Source organism: Alnus glutinosa, chromosome 11 (genome assembly GCF_958979055.1).
Source record: "Alnus glutinosa chromosome 11, dhAlnGlut1.1, whole genome shotgun sequence".
Lineage (NCBI taxonomy): Eukaryota > Viridiplantae > Streptophyta > Magnoliopsida > Fagales > Betulaceae > Alnus > Alnus glutinosa.
In genome coordinates this window covers 14,971,485-14,989,773 of record NC_084896.1, presented here as the reverse complement: position 1 = coordinate 14,989,773, position 18,289 = coordinate 14,971,485, and the positions used below count along the sequence as shown (strand labels likewise).

The 18,289-nt window shown below is 42.0% G+C and overlaps 1 protein-coding gene across 1 annotated transcript in view; it reads left to right on the top strand.

The window, feature by feature from the left end:
- The window catches only part of LOC133881460 (outer envelope protein 64, mitochondrial), a 47,955-nt gene that overhangs the window by 16,474 nt on the left and 13,192 nt on the right, over window positions 1-18,289 (top strand). The window contains exon 7 of the mRNA XM_062320394.1: window positions 14,610-14,778. Coding sequence (XP_062176378.1) covers window positions 14,610-14,778 — 169 coding nt within the window. The remainder of the gene's footprint in view (window positions 1-14,609; window positions 14,779-18,289) is intronic.

The window sequence follows — 18,289 nt, the reverse complement described above, 5'->3', positions numbered from 1 at the left end:
ACCACCCCAGATTCTGTCCCCGACGAAATCTCTGGCTGAATCTCCGTTGAACCCATTCCCACATCTCCAGCTGGAAAAAGTTTCCGACAGCTAGGCCCACCCCCGGAAGAAGACAACCCCGGAATCAACCCAGAGTCTGTTAGCGATGCCGTCTCCGGCTGAAGAGAGCACCCTAGAACAACCGTCGACACGGGACCCGCATCCTTGGAAGTTTCTGTCTGAAACGATGCTTTGGTTTTGATTTTCGGCAAGAAGCAACCCAACCGAAGCCCTTTCCGTTTGAGGCCCGAACCGGACCCAGCAAACCGGCCCAGAAGATTCCCAAGAGCCTGGCCCAAAGCCAATTTAAAGCTGAGGAGCATCCTGGTCCACGTACGCAAATTTGAATTCAAACGAGATGGACCTCGTGCAGAGTAAACAACATGCTTCTTCTTCTTACCCAGCGGACGACGAGGTAAACCTTTGTCCAGCGGATCAAACGTAGAGCTCCCTGACCATACTGGAGGCGTGGACTTCTCCGTCGACCCGTGCGGTTGCTCCTCCAGGTCAAAGCAATTCACCGCCAATCTCCCATCTTCGACCACCCTGCACCATGACACCGAAAATAGGTCCAACCCACGCAGTTCTCCATCCGAACCCCACAACCCAGCATGCGTGCCATGAGAGACAACTTCCCCCCGAACCACAGCAACATACGATGGAGGAGACCCACCCAGCCGACTAGAAGAGACACCCCTTATCTGAGTCCCCTCCAAAGAAAACGCCTCAGAACCCATTGACCAATCCTTAGGACCGAGGAAATTGATCATCTTCCGCAATAACCCCGCAACCCGAGCCCAGCCCCAACCTTCACGGCTTTCAGGGAGCCAAATAGCCCCTTTTCGACCACCCTCAGCGAAGACTTCCACCTCTAGGTAGCAGCCGGACTTGTTCTCACCCCCTCGAACCATCAATACTTTCACATCCTCCTGGAAGTACTTGACGAATTCCTTCGCTGAAACCTTTAAGGCCTCCTCTACAGAAGCCAACAGCCAAGCTGAACCTTGAAGACCCAAAACTATGAACCCGTAGAACCCCTTTCTCCTCTCCTCCAAGCGCAGTTCCGGCACTTCAGCCTTTGCTGAAAAGGAAAAACGTTTGGCTTCAACAGAGAAGCACTGCTCCATCTGATGCAAATCTGAAGAGCTAGAAGAGGAGACACCCTGGAACCATACCCACAAAACAAACCCTGCAAATTAAGTCTTATTGAAAGCGTTAGGCGCCTCTAAGTACATTGAAAGTATATAGAAGCAAAACACCTAACTAGAAATAGAAAAACGAATAAGGAAATCAGAAAAGCTAATCGATAGTGGAGACAAAAAGCCACCTTCTAAAAATACAACGTATGAAAAAATGAAGCAAAAAATCTTCCATGGAACTCACCAAATCCTCGAAACACCTAATGGGATGTTTGGGTGCATTGTTTTTCAAAAACAAATTCTATTGGTATTCGCAATTTTTCAAAAACAAATCAAATTTTATCTGACTTTTTCTAATTTTGTCTCAGGAAGTCAAACCATCCAAACATTTTTTTCAACTTTATTTTGCCTCGGAATTCGCGCAATAAATTATAGTTGAATTTAAATTTCAAAAAATCGAACACCCAAACGTCCATAAGATTTCTTTCCTTCCAAACACACCAAAAAATGCAGATTGACACCATCTTCCAAATTGCAACACTCCTTGGCCTTCTAGACTTCCATTAACAAGCAAACAAGTCGATAACTCTTCTAGGCATAACTCAAGACATACCAAATCGAGTAAAAATGCTATACTACAAAGCAGAAGCCACATCACAGTGAAGAAGAAGGTGGTCCACAGATTCCCCATCTCTTTTGCATAAGCTCTGTTCACAATGATGATATGCCTTTTCCTGAGATTGTCCATAATAAAGATTTTGCATAGGGCTGCTGACCACATAAAAAAGGCTGCCCTCGAAGGAGCCTGAGTCCACCACATACTCTTCCAAGAGAAGCGTCTACCTTCAGAGTAAGCCAAGGAGCTGGAGAAGGACTTGACCTTGAATAAACATTTCTTGGAAAAGACCCACCAGAGCCTATCTGCACGATCTCCACTCACCACGGCTGAGTGCAACACCTGGAAGAAGGAAGCAAAGACACCCACTTCCCAATCATGCGCCTCTCTAACAAAGCTTACGTTCCACTGAGTATAATTGCCCAAAACTTCCGTATTATCTACAACTGAGGCATCTTTCACCCGAGCAATACCAAAGAGATCAGGAAAAACTTCCTTCAGAACCGTATCCCTGCACCACAGATCGTGCTAAAATTTTGTCCTACCCCCATCTCCCACCTCAAATCTAGCAAAACTAGAGGCACCTACAGGCTCAAGGGAGCACCACCCACCCCATAAATTGCCAAATTTAGATTCCACCGCAACTCTCCACCAAGCATCTCTCTCAATTTCAAACCACCATAACCATTTATCTAACAAAGCGCGGTTGAACATCAACAAGTTCCTAATACTCAACCCCTCTTCTGAAATTGGGGTACAAACCTTTGACGAACTGACCAAGTGATATTAATATCATAATCCCTCTATGATGGTTCAAATACATCATCTTTCACGTTGAAAAGCTTTTGCATCATTGGGCTAGGAGTCGCTGCTATTAATATAACCACTTCTTCATGTCATAGATTATAGAACAACAGGGTTGAAAATTAGCCATGTGGAGAACATCGTTTGGTAAACATACCTAGTAGTAACTTAGTGTCTAACAAGTTATTGAGCATTCATTCACAAGCAGCTAAACTCCTTGAGCATCTCAGTCTTTGTCTGTGCTTAGGCTTCCCAATTGCTAACCTAAGTGACTATTCACACATGGAAAAATTTCTGCTTTATTGTCTAGAACTTCATGTAGCCTAGCTTATAGCAATTGCCTCTCTTCGGGCTTCCAAGGGGACTGTCTTGTCAGCTTTATTTGCATCCCCCAATTAAAAAGAGCATAGGAGACCTGAAAGTCCCCTTAATTCTTTACTGAGCTAGGTTACTACTAGGATATCACATAGGTTGTTTGAGAAAAAATGGCTTAATTATTTTTGCCCTCTATTAGCCATTCAGTTCTATTTATAGAAGCTTTGTACACTGTTCTGGACTAGGACTACTCACCCATACAGCTTGCAATAAGACAGCTCATTAGGGATACCTCTCTTTCTTGTTAGAACATGGACACATCACATTCTTCTAGAATATGTACATATTACACCATTATTCTAACATTCCCTTTAAGCTGGAGCATATATGTCATATACTCCCAACTTGGAACTTATAAACTTTAATTGGCTATGACATAGGGATTTTGTAAACATATCAGCAAGTTGATTGCCAGACTTCACAAATGGTGTACATTTGTCTCCACTCAGTATCTTATTCGGATGAAATGACAATCAGCCTCAGTATGCTTGGTTCTTTTATGGAACATGGGAGTAGAAGCAATGTGCATGGTAGCTTGATTATCACAAAATGGGGGAATATGAGTGGGAACTAAAATATTAATCTCCTAAAGCAAATTCTGTAACCATGTTAGTTCACCAACATATTGGATTGGGCAACCACTGTTTGTTTCTTGCTTTTCCATGTAACTAGATTTCCTCCCAGAAATGTACAATACTCTTTAGTGAATCTTATATCTGAGGGAGATCCTGGCAATCTGCATCAGTAGAACCTTCCACCCGAAGATGTTTATTTTTCCTATAAAGTATACTGAGACCAGGAGAGCTTTCTTCAAGTATCGAACAGTAAAAATGACAGTGTCCCAATGTGGGATTATAGGTGCCCTAAAAAATTTGTCCAACACACTAACTGCATATGAGATATATGGTTTGGTGATGGTAAGATAGTTCTGTTTTCCAACTAGTTGATGATGTTTACTAGGGTCTTCAAATACTCGCTCTTCCTTCAAAAGTTTCTAATTTGGGTTCATAGGAACATCAACAGGACGAGCACCCAAAAGTCTTGTCTCACTTAGTAAATCTAGTATGTACTTCCATTGAGATAGGTTGATGCCTGTTTGAAATCTGGCTATTTCAATGCTCAAGAAATATTGAAGTTTGCCTAAATCTTTGGTATGAAATTGCTACTGCAAAAACTATTTTAATCTATCAATGCCTTCAGATCATTCCCAGTAATCACAATATCATCTAGATATATCAAAAACATAATATATCCCTCATCAATGCATAAAGGAAATACTAAATAATTCGTTTGACATCGATGAAGACCATATTCCATCACCACCTCTTAGAATTTGCCAAACCATGCCCTAGGTGATTCTTTTAGACCATGTAAAGTTTTTTTTAATATGCAAACATTACCTTGATATTCCCACTGAGTAACAAATCTTGGTGGTTGCTCCATATAAACCTCAAGCAATTCACCATGGAGGAATGCGTCCTTGTGATCCAACTGAAATAAGGGCTAGTCAAGATTAGTAGCAAGTGAAATTAATACACGACAAAGAAATTTTAGCAATTCCATGAGTCTGAGTATAGTCTTTAGCAAACAACCGGGCTTTTAATATGTTCAAAGACCCATGGGGATTAAATTTCACAGTATATACCCACTTGCAACAAACCAGGCTGTTTACTATGAGGCAGAGGAACAAGCTCCTAAGTCCTATTCTAATGTAGAGCCTCTATTTCTAATTTTATGGCTCTCCTCCAACCCGGGTCAGATAATGCGTCTTTAACTATCTTAGGGATAGGGTTGACAATTTTTGACATGATCCGAGAATCCGACAAGAAGTTTTAGGGTTGGGTTTTGGCTAAACGGGTTCGGGTTATAAACATGCGTTTATGACACGTTTATGACCTCTCAACCCGTTTATGACACCCGTCAAACCATTTATGACCCGTTTGTAATCCGTTTATGACCCTTATAAACGTGTCGTGTTCAGGTTTCATGTATCAACCTGTTTAGCTAATCGTGTCGGGTTCGGGTTGGCGGGTCAACTCGAACCCGACACAGTAACCCATTTTGCCAACCCTACTTAGGGATCGAAAAAATAGAGAGTTAAGAGATAAAGCAGGACATGGAAGGAGAAAGTGATAGACACGAGACAAAATTACTAATGGGATGTTGGGTTAACGTAGGAGCGTATTCCTTGTTGGAGAGCAATACACAAAGAATATGACTCAATGGGTGGAGCGGAAGATGAAGACGTTGAAGTTGATGGTGGGGACATAGGAGTCAGTGGCTACGGCGATGGGAATATACCTGCAAAGGAAGAGTAGATGATGATGTCAGGGACTTGAACGAAGGAGAGAATATGGGAGCTGGTGAGGAAATATGTTACGTACCTAGGGTATGTAACAAGAGCATTTTTGGAATTTTATTTATGTCCTCTATAAGAGAATAATTAGGTTGGGTTTTTAAATAAGATAAGAGTCGTATTATATTTTGGAAAGAATAATAGATTATTATTATTATTATTAGGAAAATAAGGAGTCTTGCTTATAAAGTAATATCTCCAATAGGGAAATAAGGGATTTGTCTCCCTTTAGAATTAATAATATTTATTTAGGGTTTGTAATATTTATTTATTTATCGTTCCGTAATTCCAGCTTTGTAACCCTATAAATAGGGTATTGAAGAATGAAATAATATCAAGAAGAAAATTATTAGACTACTCTTGTAGTTGCTTGGGAGTTTTTTAGGATTTCTCGAATAATCCTAACATTAGGAGGCCCAGGATACCTCGAATTATCCTACCCAAAATCTACCCAAATTATCCGATTTATCATTGTTCAACCCTCGTTACGGAGGTTCGTAACATCTTGGTATCAGAGCCGCGTTGCGATTACGGACCAAGGCAACCATGTCTGTCAGATCCTTCGAAGAATTTTGGGCAAAATTTCACAAGTGCACAAAACAGTTTTTCCAGCAATGGAAAGATGAAATTGCGGCATGTCAGGTACGATTCTCATCTTTCGCATTAGAAAACCCATTGAAACAACAACCCTCAAAGGACCCATAACCCATCACCGCTCCACAGAAAGACCAACCCTCACCCTCACCATCTCTGCCAACACCACCACAAATCAACCCAGCAATACAACCACTGTCCGCAACCACAGCCCCACCACCCTACAACTACCCAAATCCCACCCCCACTCAAAAGACAACCCCAATCACCATACCCACCATTGCAGAACCTCAAACCAGCCACCAACCACATCTGTTAGCCGCACCTTCGCCCAATACCCACAACGCCATCAATCCACATAAAGCCTCATCACCACGGATCAAACCACTACCACTCAAAATTCCCCCAAAAGTCAAACAAAACCCACCAATCACGATGCAAACCCACATAGCCGTTTCTTCAGGCTATGCCACAGCCCCCCATCTCTGGATGTTGCTATTTTTTCAGGTGCAAGAGGGAAGAAAAGACGAGCTTGTGACTGGTTCCGAAGAAGGAAAAGGGCACGGTACAAGCCAAGCTGTGTAGTCGACAGAAGGGACACAACAAAAATCAGGGCAGAGCTTGCAGAGTTCCTTGCTTTGGGCGTGAAGTTGTTAGGTCGTAGGAAGGGAGACAAGGGCTTGGGAAAAGGAGGACCGAAGAAGAAGAGGAAGGTGCTTTGGAAAAACATCTGGGGCTTCACAAATTCGGCGACTTGGCGATTGGTAAGAAAATGGGGCGGTGAACGTGGGGCAGAGTGTCGGCTCTTGAGCGGCGACAAGGAACAGGGCTCGGGAGGATGGGTAGCGACCTGAAGGTTCCAACGGAGCGAGAGCCTCCTCCGGGCTATTTTTCCAGTCAACCCAAACGTCCCCCAGATGGTGATTACGCAAGGGATGGCGATTTCGGCGTGTATCACGGCAGCCCAGAATTTTCCATCCAAAACAGGGACGAGCCTCCACGATTCTATGACGGATGTAGATATACAGGTTGACAGTTTCCGGTGAGCGAGGTGGATAGAGGAGCACGCTCGGGTTTGACTGGCGGAGGAAGAATGAAGATGGGATCGGAGATTTCTAGATTTTTGGTTGAAGGAAATGGAAATCCGAAATTTGCTGCTGGAAAAAAATTGAAGAATGCTATGGCAGTACCTGATATTTCCGGATTTTTTGCTGAAGGAGAATTCAAACTGGAATTTGCTAGAGGAAAATGGAAAGAAGTTGCAGATGGAAGAGAAGGGACGCATGTTGGCAGTGTGAAATTAGGACCTGTAGTAGAAAGAAATAGGTTACCAAATTTGTTTATCCCTAAATGGAAAATTGGAGGTGAGAGAGAGGAAGCCACGATTTGGGGGAAAAGAGAGACTCATCCGGTGCTGACTGGAGTTGGGCAATATTTATGCAACCTTTTTTTTTTTTCCAGTGCTACCCTCCACGTGGACCACGTCGGCAGTTATTGGAGTCATCTTTCTAGGACCTTGGGGACAAGGTCCATTTGAAGAGGGTAGGAGTGTTACGTACTTAGGATATGTAACAAGGGCATTTTTGGAATTTTATTTATGTCCTCTTTAAGAGAATAATTAGGTTAAGTTTTTAAATAAGGTAAGAGTCGTATTATATCTTGGAAAGAATAATAGATTATTATTATTATTATTAGGAAAATAAGGAGTCTTGTTTGTAAAGCAATATCTCCAATAGGAAAATAAGGGATTTGTCTCCCTTTAGAATTAATAATATTTATTTAGGGTTTGTAATATTTATTTATTTATCGTTCCGTAATTCCAGCTTTGTAACCCTATAAATAGGGTATTGAAGAATGAAATAATATCAAAAATGAAATTACTAGACAACTCTTGTAGTTGCTTGGGATTTTTTTAGGGTTTCTCGAATAATCCTAGCATTAGGAGGCTCAGGATACCTCGAATTATCCTACCCAAATCTACTCAAATTATCCAATTTATCATTGTTCAACTCTCGTTACGGAGGTCCGTAACAAATAGGACTTAGTACCTCCGTAACAAAATAGAAATCAGTAAAGGAAGAGGAATGGAGGATGTAGGCTACTCAAACATATATGACTAGGGGTCCTCTGCGTGATTTTTTTTTTTTTCGTAAGTAAAAACTTCATTAGTAAGCGCAGAGGGGCGCAACTCTAGTACACATGAAGTATACAAAAGTGCCCCTAATCAGAGGAAAGAAACGAACAAGAAAGTAAAAAATCAGCGAATGACATACAACCCGGGTTATGCGCCGACACTCAAAGATTTTACAAAATCGTTTCTTGGGAATAGATCATAAAAATTACTTTGTTTTGATGTCTTTTCATGATTGGTATCTGACAAGACGAGTTGAGGACATGCTTTTATAATCTCTCTACATCCCTGACCTATCGTTGGCGCGTGAGAGCGCATCAAGCTAGGAGACCCTTTCTCTTAGTTGTGAAGTCGGGGTGTGAGTTCCATCTTTCTGGTTCTTGGGTATCCTTTGTATTGTGTGTAGGGGCATCAACCAGTGGTTTCTCTTTGTGGGCTCCTTTCCGCCGGTGACTTTGTAACGTTCTCTGGGTCGGCCGTTCTGCGTTTTGGGGGTTTCTTGAGATGGAGAAAAGTTTTCTTGTGGAGTCGGAGATTTTTGTCTTCTCAGTTCTGGATGGGGCGTCAAGGCTGAGGGTAGGGGAGAAGAGAAAAAGTTTTTCCGGCAAAATCGTCATCAGTCCACAATGCTCGGAGTGGCTTGCATCAACGCTGGAGATTCTATTGGGTTTCCCGGAAGATCAAGAGTTCATCAAATCCTTCAGGGAAGGGTCGAAAATTTTGATTGCTCGGAGAGGTAGTAACTATGCTGGCCGTTTCCTTGAGGCAGCAGTATTCGGGTTGGGTGGCCAGAAATGGCTCATTTTGATCCCGGAAGGCCATGGTAGGTGGGGTTGGCTCAAATTCTCAAACAAGCTGAGAAAGGCCGTTGTTTTCCTTTCTGCCAAAATGGGCTGCGGATCTGGGTCCCCGTATGTGTCGGTCAAAAATGAGGGGAAGGAAGAAGAGGCAAACATGGGAATGGTTCCTTGCTGGAAGGGTCCCTCCTTTGTGGAGGTGTTGAGGTCAGGTTCGGTGCCTTTTGTGGGGGGTAGTCGTTCCAGGTTGAGCACTGCGTCGTCGGAGCCATGTGCTCTGGATTTTCTCCCGTCAGTGAGGCATGCAGAGGATGAGTTGAGGATGGCGGTGGACTGCTTCTCTTTGGAATCACCTCCGCTTGAACTGTTCGACAAAGACCGGCTTATCTGTCCTCTGGGTAAGAAGCTTCTCTCACATTCAAATTTGAAATTCGAATTTTCAAAACGTCGCACGTGGAGAAAGCTGGGCAATGGGTCTACCTTGGCTTTGGGCCGGGCTGTAAGGAATATTTTAGACCGTTTTGTCGGGACAAGACTAGGTCGTAAACGTTCAGGTTTCCGCTTAGCCCGACTCCTCCCGAAACTTTTAGCCTCCCGTTCGTTGAGAATTCTGCCGGAGATGTCGCCAGAGATTTCTTCTGGGATTCCTTTGGTCTGTCGTTCTTCTGGTGGCTTGGAGGATGCTTCGTTGGATACCATAGAGGGTGTGGGTATGTTGTTGTCGGGTTTGCTTGGGTGTCCTCTTTTGTCGGAGACGATGGAGGTGGTTCCAGAAACATATGATACAGGGACTGGACCTTTGGGTGTTAATGTTGTACGAATGGATAAGAACGGGGTTGAACCAGAGGGCTTTGATGGTGTCTCTGAGGGCTTGAGGAGGGCTAGAGAGGAGCTTGCTCCTGGTGTTTCTCCGGTTCTGTCTTCTTTCAGGGGTGGTTCTGTAGCCGGACCAAGTCTTCCTTCGGTATTCCCTGAGTTTTCGGGTTCTGTAGTTGGACTTTCCGAGACTTCTTCTCTTCTTCCAGCACTGGAGACGTCTTCCACCCATACAGATTCATTCTCTTCGGCTGAGATGGATGAGAACTTGACGTCGGAGTGGGAGATAGATGTTAGGAAGAAGGTTGTTGGGTTTTGGGAGAAGTTGTCCCAGGAGTATGTGTGGAATGTGTCTGAGGAGCATAACGAGAGGTTCAAGGCTATTACGGAAGAAATGATTAAGCGTCAGAAGACTAAGGGTAAGAAGGAGCTTCTGAATCTGCAAAGCTCCGTTAATTATGGCGACTCTAAAATTTCTTCTAGGTGTAGGAAAGGCAAGACCCATGTGATGTAGGGTTGTTTGCCCTGGGGGTTTTTGTGGTTTTCTCGGGGCCTTAAGGTTGGGTTGTTTTGTGGGCTTCTTCTTGTTGGGTCGGTGGTGAGACTTTTGCTTCTTGTATACTCCGTGTGTACTAGGGGGGGCGTTTTACGCTGTTTTTTTTAATAATATTGCAATTACTTAAAAAAAAAAAAAAAATGACTGGGACTAAAAAAAGGTGACATCAGCACTGGTGAAATAGCACTGCAGAACATGATTGTAACATTGATAACCCTTTTGAGTCTGAGAGTAATCGAGAAGCACAAATTTAGTGGGCTGTGGATCGAGATTATCAAAAACCGGTCCAAGGTTGTGGACATAATAAATACAGCAAAAAACCGTAGGGGGTAAGGAGAAAGGTGGGGAGGAAAGTAACAATATGGAGTAGGGAGATGCTCCATCCAAGATAGAGGAGAGCATCCAATTGATGAGGTAACATGCAATAAGAACAATATCACTCCAAAAAGTTTGGAATGCTCATATGGATCAAAAGGGTAGAACCAACATCCAACAGATGGTGATTCTTGTGTTCTACAACATCATTCTATTGTGTAGGGTGAATTACCTATCAAAAAAAAAAAAAAAAAAAAACTATTGTGTAGGGTGAATATAAGTGGTCTGACGAACAATATTTTTAGGGTATAGAGAGGCGGCAAAAAGATGAGAATCATATTCTTTGGCATTGTTAAACCATAAAATACAAAAAAATTTACCAAATTGAGTTTTAATTTCTTTCTGAAAAGTTGAAAGATGAAAAACAACTCAGAACGAATTTTCATCATAAGCAACCAAGTCATACGGGAATCACAAATGTTACAAAATAGTTGCAAAGATTTGTATGGAGTACTGATAGGACTCCATACATCAAAGTGCTCTAACTCAAACGGACTAGAGAAATGACTAACAGGGCGAGTCAAAATGGACACACGTCTATTGTTATTAAATTTGACAAGCTTCACACTGAAAAGATGTCACATTATTAAGATTTTCAATTTGATGCTTTAGATGGAAAGAGACGGATGTCCAAGATGACAGTGCCATTGAAAGGGGATGAAGAGGACCACGTGTTCATGGGGGAGAGAGAGGAGCGAAGGCTAGATAATAGAGGCCACCAACTTTTTGCCCTATATCAATCATCTGCTTCATCTTAAGATCCTGAAATATACATAAAGAAGGGTAAAAACTGACAGAACACTGAACGTCTTTAGTAATTTTATTGATTGACAATAAATTAAAAGGGAGACTAGGGACAATAAATTAAAAGGGAGACTAGGGATGTGTAAGACATAATAATTCAATACTAGTACTAAGCTGTGTGGTCCGAGAGCCTTTAACCTTGGCTAGGGAACTCTTAGCAAGGGTAATACTTTGAGGACACACAAGGATGATAGTTAGACAAGTTAGTAGACGCACCAGTCATATGTTCTGTTGCACTAGAATCGATAGCCCACGGATCACAAATAAAGGATAAGAGACAGTGAGATGCAATAATTGGCTGAGCAAGAGTAGCCATGGAAGCGGAAGAGGCCTGTTTATGGGCTAAGTATTTTGCATACTCATCTCTAGGAATAGATATCAGATCAGATTCAAGAGCTGGAGGAGTAGATGATGACTCAGATGCTAGAGCAGGATCCTTTCGAGAAGAGACATGATCTGATTATCCTTCTGATCCCAAAGAATAAGGAGTCTCCGGTTTTCGGCTTGGCGGAGACTAGATGGTCAAATAGGCCTTTGCCTCAAAGAAACATTTCCACAGATCTCACCCAATAAATGTACTTCTTCCTTTTGAACTTAATGGGAGTCATGGGAGCATTAAACGTGGAGGAAGGAACAAGATCAGATTTAGTAGCCATACTGCCCATGAAAACCCAGCAATAAGTGAATGATAGGCTGAAAATAGTACTAAACAAAGTGATGCGAAACTGGCCACCGGCGGCAACAAAGGTCGTTGACAACCACAATAAGAATGCTGATAGATCCAAACAACAACCAATCATAACATTGAACCACTAATTGTGTCTCTGGCAACCAGAGAACTACACATGGTAGACGGTGTTGACTTCCACAAATGATAGAAACCTCCGAAAAGCTTAACACCATTAACACTTACATAACAGTAACCCAATCGATTGAAATCACAACAAAGATTTACTGGTGAGCACTTCAACCACCACAATACAGAGATCACCGGTGCAAGCACCACATAACTACCCTGAATGAGTTAGTTGATCACAGCACAGACAACCATGATAGAAACCACAGTGAGGTTGATGGCGTCAACATCTCTGCTGGTACAGTGATGATGGCGCCATCTTCCTTTGATGAAAAATGTCTGGTCACGATGAACTTACTTACTAGTGACCAGATTAATGGTTGTAAAATCAAAATAGAAAAAGAAGAAGAAGAAATGTCAATTAAGTAAATGAAAAATGGGAACACAATCGAAAGAAAGGTTTCACAGTTTAGTATGCTCTAATACCATGTTAGCATATAAGGCAGTTTGTTTGAGGAAAAAAGACTTAATTATTCTTGCCCTCTATTAGCAGTTCATTTCTATCTACAGAAGCTTTGTACACTATTCTTGACTGGGACAGCTTACCCATACAGCTCACAATAGGACATCTCATTATGGCACCTCACTTTCTGTTACGGGTCTACACCATGACTAAGAAGGAAAGAAGTGAGCTGCCGAATACCATGCCTCTCCCAAGGAAAGTCTTGAGCTGCACAACATGGCTAAGATGGAAAGAATACTACGTGGAGAAGAAAGTGGCTGATTAAGGCAAGAGGACCCATTGTAAACGTAGGATACATGCTCATAAAGCAAGAATCCTACTAGGAGAATAAATGCAGGATTTTAAGGAGAGAAATAAGGGGCTTATTTCCCATTAGAGTAAGCAGGATTTTACGGAGAGAAATAAGGGGCTTATTTCCCATTAGAGTAAGCAGGATTTTACGGAGAGAAATAAGGGTCTTATTCCCCATTAGAGTAAGCAAGATTTTAGGGAGAGAAATAAGGGACTTGTTTCCCATTAGGGTTAGAAGTAATATTTACGTATTATATTTCCCTTATGTAATCATCTCTATATAAACCTAATAAAGTGGTCAATAAAGAAATGAAGAAGAAAAATTATATTAGACAACCCTTGTAGTTACTTGGAAGTTTTTTAGGGTTCCTCGAATAATCCTAACATTAGGAGGCCCAGGGTACCTCTACTATTACACCATTCACACACACCTACTATACAAATTACCATCATCCATCTCCCGTTACGGAGGTCCGTAACACTTTCTTTCTAGATTATGGACACATCACTCTCTCCTAGAATATGTAAATATTACACCATTATTCTAACAGTTACCAAGGTAGCATCCATCCCAAAAGGAGGTGGAAGATGTCGATGGCATTCTTTCGCATGTGTGTTGGGGGGGAGTTACTAAATTTATCGCTTAAAGGGGAATGTCTATGCACTGCATGGCATCAAGAGGCCTAAATTTTACTCATATTCTTACTGCAAAGGTGACAAAGGCATGGAGGGAACGGAATGCACGCTGTTTTGATGATTGTGAGACTGGTTTGATGTGGTGCGTTTGGAGGGAACGGAATGCACGCTGTTTTGAAGATTGTGAGACTGGTTTGTCGAATCTAAAGAGAAAGATGCTTCAAATGTTGTTTATGTGGAGAGATAGAATTAAGTTAATGCATGAATGTTCCTATTTTGATTTCTTAGATAGATGTTCTCTATGTTCTTTACATTAGGAGTTTCTTGTATACATCCTGTGTACTTTGGGTTGCGCCCCTTTGCGCCTTTTCAATATATTTTACTTATCAAAAATACCTGCTATGTTAATGTTTGATTGTCCAAGAGAATTTGACCTACAGATTGCTGAGGTCAATGCTTACCTTATTCTTATACGGTATGAAAATAATTCATTTTTGAAAATACACTTATCCAAGCACTCAATCTACTGGTCCCTTTCAAAGAGTTCCCAGAATGTATAGACAAATGAGGCATGTGTTCATTTAGGTTTTTAATGCATTCTTTTCTGTTTAGAGAAAGGTGGTTTGAACATAATTTTTGGCTAATTTAGTATTAGAGTATGTGTTACTCGCTTAGCTGCTAATCTACTTCAAGGTTTACCTGTGGGTCAATCATTGTTTTGGATATGATTTGCTCAGTTGTCTAATCTTTTGCTTTCTGCTGATTGTTCCTTCTTAAATTGTTCGAGATGATATTAGTTCATATTTGTTCTATCTATCATGATGCAAACTTGATTTTATGGGTTCTCTCTTTCTCTCTCTTTCTATAGTGAATGCAGCCCTTGAATACTGTTAGTACTAGTCTAGCTGACGCCTTTGGTTTTCTTTTGACTAATTTCTATGACGTGGACACCTGCTTTCAGATATGAATTCAAATCAAATCATGAAGAATGGGTAAAATCGGTCAAACCCAAGTTAGGACCTGATGTGTCTGATCGTATTCTTGCAGCAATTAACACCTCACGTGAGAACATGAAAACTTTATATAAGGTTAGGACTGAAATGCGGGCCGCGCTTCAAAATCTCTTGAAGGTATCCCCAACTTCTTATTTAAATATTGTTTTTCCTATGTATTTCACTATTAAGAGTTAAAGTTCTAATAATATTGTCGTTGCTCCATCAATTATGGCGACGCGAAAGATCCCTTTAGGCGTAGGAAAGGCAAGGCACACATGGTTTAGGTTGGTGTGCCTTGGCGGGTGGTGGGTTGCCTTGTATCTTAGTTGGGCGGGTGTAGGTTGGTGCACCTTGGCGGGTGGTGGGGTGCCTTGTATCTTAGTTGGGCTCTTTTGTAGTTTGCTTTTGGGTGTTTTTTCGGCTTCTGGGGTTTAGGTTTTGCGGGTTTTGTTGGGCTTTACAGGTTAGCTTTGGCTGCTCCTGTGTATACTTCTTATGTACTTAAGGACGCCTTACGCTTTTATTAATAAAGTTTTCTTACTTATCAAAAATAAAAATAAAAAATATTGTCGTTGCTCTTCCTTCTTTTATTTGTTTCTATTGATAATCAAGTTTATTAATGAGTTTGTTGGCCTTTGACATGCATCTATTTTATTTGTTGTAATAAATTAGATGGAGATAATGAAAAAAAGAAGGGTTAAATACCCCATTGGTACCTGAGTTTTAAGCGTTTTTAAATTTAGTACTTGAGTTTTCATTTGTATCATCGGTGGTACTTGAGTTAGGGGTAAAAACCCATTTGGTACTTTTGTTAGATTTTCTGTCCTAAAATTAACGGTTTGCCACTCCTTGGCCGGTCTAAGGTGGCCGAACCACCCTCCATGGGCCATGGCTATTGTCGAGGAGGCTTCGGAGGGGAAACAGTTAAGAGGTGCCTCGTTCGGTTGGCTGGGTGGAACTTGTCTGTATGCGGCCGTAGTTCGGGGGGAATCTGCCTCTCATGTCAAGCTTAATGGGCTGCCGGTCTCAAACGTTGAGACGCACGGTTTGGATCTATTTTCGGAGTCGTGGTGTAGGGTGGCCGAAGACGGGAGAATGGCGGTGAATTGCTTCGATCTGGAGGTGAATCTGCACGGGTCGTTGGTGGGTTCCTCGCTTCCAGCATGTTCTCCAAGCTTCGCAGTTGACCCAGTGGACAAGCTTTTGAATTTTTCTACGCTGGGTAAGAAGAAGACCCATGTCGTTTACTCTACTCGAGGTGCGAGAGCAAGTCATTTGAATTCAAATCCAAGTTCGTGGGTACGGATGCTCGTTAGTTTCAACTTGGCCATGGGCCGGGTCGTTTGGAAATTCCTGAGCCGGGTTGCTAGGTCCGGTTGATGCCTCAAGCAAAAAGGGGTTCGTTTGAGCCGGTCCATGCCGAAACTTAATAACAAAACTTTGCTCCTGTCAGATGCGCCTCGTTGTGAGGATACGGGTCTAGGGATCTCGTTGGTTCCTGAAGCTGGTATTGAATGCTCTGTGGGGGTTGGGTCTACTGCCGGTCTTCAACAGTCGGAGCTGAAGGAGCCGGTTCCACGTACTGAGATGTCTAAAGGAGCTAATCTTCATGCTGATCTCACTGTCTCCAAGGGACCTGTAAAACGGGCGTCTTCTGGGTTCACTTCCTCTGCCTTCGGGTACTCGGATTTGGATTCTAAGGGGAGTTCTGTTGGTTTTGCGCCACCGGTTGGTTTTGGCCCGTCTGGGGAGCTGATTTTTTACCCCCTGGCTGCTTGTCATCCGGACATGCGAAGGAAGGATAGGTTTAGGTGCTTGAGTCTATTTTGTGTGGATTTTGGGTTCTAGGTCTTTGGTTATTGTGGGTTTGTTTGGGTTTCATTAGTGTAGCTGTGAGTGCTCTTTGTGGGTTTCGTGTTCAGGGTTTGCGTTTGTGGATCTTTGGTTGTTGAGGGTTTGTTGGGTTTCTTTGTTTTTGTGGGCTGTTTCGTTTTTCGCTTTCTTGCTGGGTGATTCCTTTGTATACTGACAGTGTATTTAGGGGTGCCTTAAGCATTTAATAAAACCAGTTTATTACTTATAAAAAAAAAGGTTTAGGTCAGTATTGGGCAAGATTATCTCCAACACTTAGAATGCTTTTATTGGAGGTCGACAAATTTTGGATTCAGTGCTTATTGCTAATGAATGCTTCGATAGTCAACTTTGATCGAGGGAATCTGGGATGCTGTGCAAGCTGAATCTAGAAAAGGCATATGATCTTGTTAATTGGGAATTCTTACTTTATTTGCTGCAGCATTGTGGTTTTGGGGAGAAATGGAGGGCTTGGATAGAATTTTGTATTTCTACGCTGAGATTTTCTATTCTTGTGAATGGAACCCCATCTGACTTTTTTAATAGCTCTCGTGGGTTGCGGCAAGTGGATCCACTTTCACCTTTATTGTTTGTGGTGGTTATGGAGGCATTGAGCTGGATGTTGATTGAGGCAATGGATTAGGGTTACTTGACATGGTTTTTAGTGGGGTTTAGGGATAATGATGCTCTCGTTGTGAATTATTTATTGTTTGCCGATGACACACTGATTTTTTGTGGTGCTCAGACAGAACAAATTCGACATTTGCGCTATATCTTCTTATGTTTTGAGGCAGCTTTAGGGTTGAGGATCAACTTAGGAAAATTAGAAAATGTTCCTATTGGTGAGGTGGAGGATGTCAAAGGTTTGGCTCAACTCCTTGGATGTCGGGTCGCTTCTTTGCCTATGACTGATGCAAACCAAATAGCACAAGAATTAAGGGAAAAGGATATGGGCTACTTCGAGGGAGCCATGACTTCCAAGACACCAAAAGATGTTCTAGGTTTTGATAATACTCAAGCATGATTCTCTACTCATTAGGGTTATATTTAAATAGAAGATGGCTAGATCATAAGACATAACAATTAGGTTTAACCGTTGTTACATGATGCAGAAATTCTACTAGGAAAGATTAATACTAGAAGAATTATATTCCTTATTAGCTAAAACAATTGGGGAAAGAAAATATAAGAAAATATGGAGATACTGCTACTTATTCATCGCCAGCGCGAGGGCTACGGTACTGCCACGTAGCCCTTCCAAGATCTGTCCGTATCAATGACTTACTTGGGTTTGCCGTTGGATGCTTCTTATAAGGCCACTTCTATTTGGAATGGTGTTATTGAGAAAATGGAATGGTGGTTGGTTGCATGGAAGTGGATTTATTTGTCGAAGGGTGGTCGGATGACACTTCTTTAAAGTACTCTTTTCAACCTTCCTACGTATTACTTGTCGTTGTTCCCTATTCCAGTGGGCGTGGTTAAGTGACTTGATAAACTTCTAAGGGATTTTTTATGGGGTGGCATTGGAGATGAGGCAAAATTCCATTTAGTGAATTGGAACAAGATCTGTACTCCATTTAAATTAGGTGGGTTGGGAGTTCACAATTTCATCCAGTTTAATCAAGCTCTCCTGAGAAAATGGTTGTGGACATATGGTAGGAAAAGAGAGGCATTATATAGATTGGTGATTGAAGTCAAAATTAGAGTCTAAGGGGTGGTTAGTGTTCTAATGAGGTTTTGGGTACGTTTGGAGTGGGCGTGTGGAAACATATTAGAAGGGGGTGAGATAAGTTTC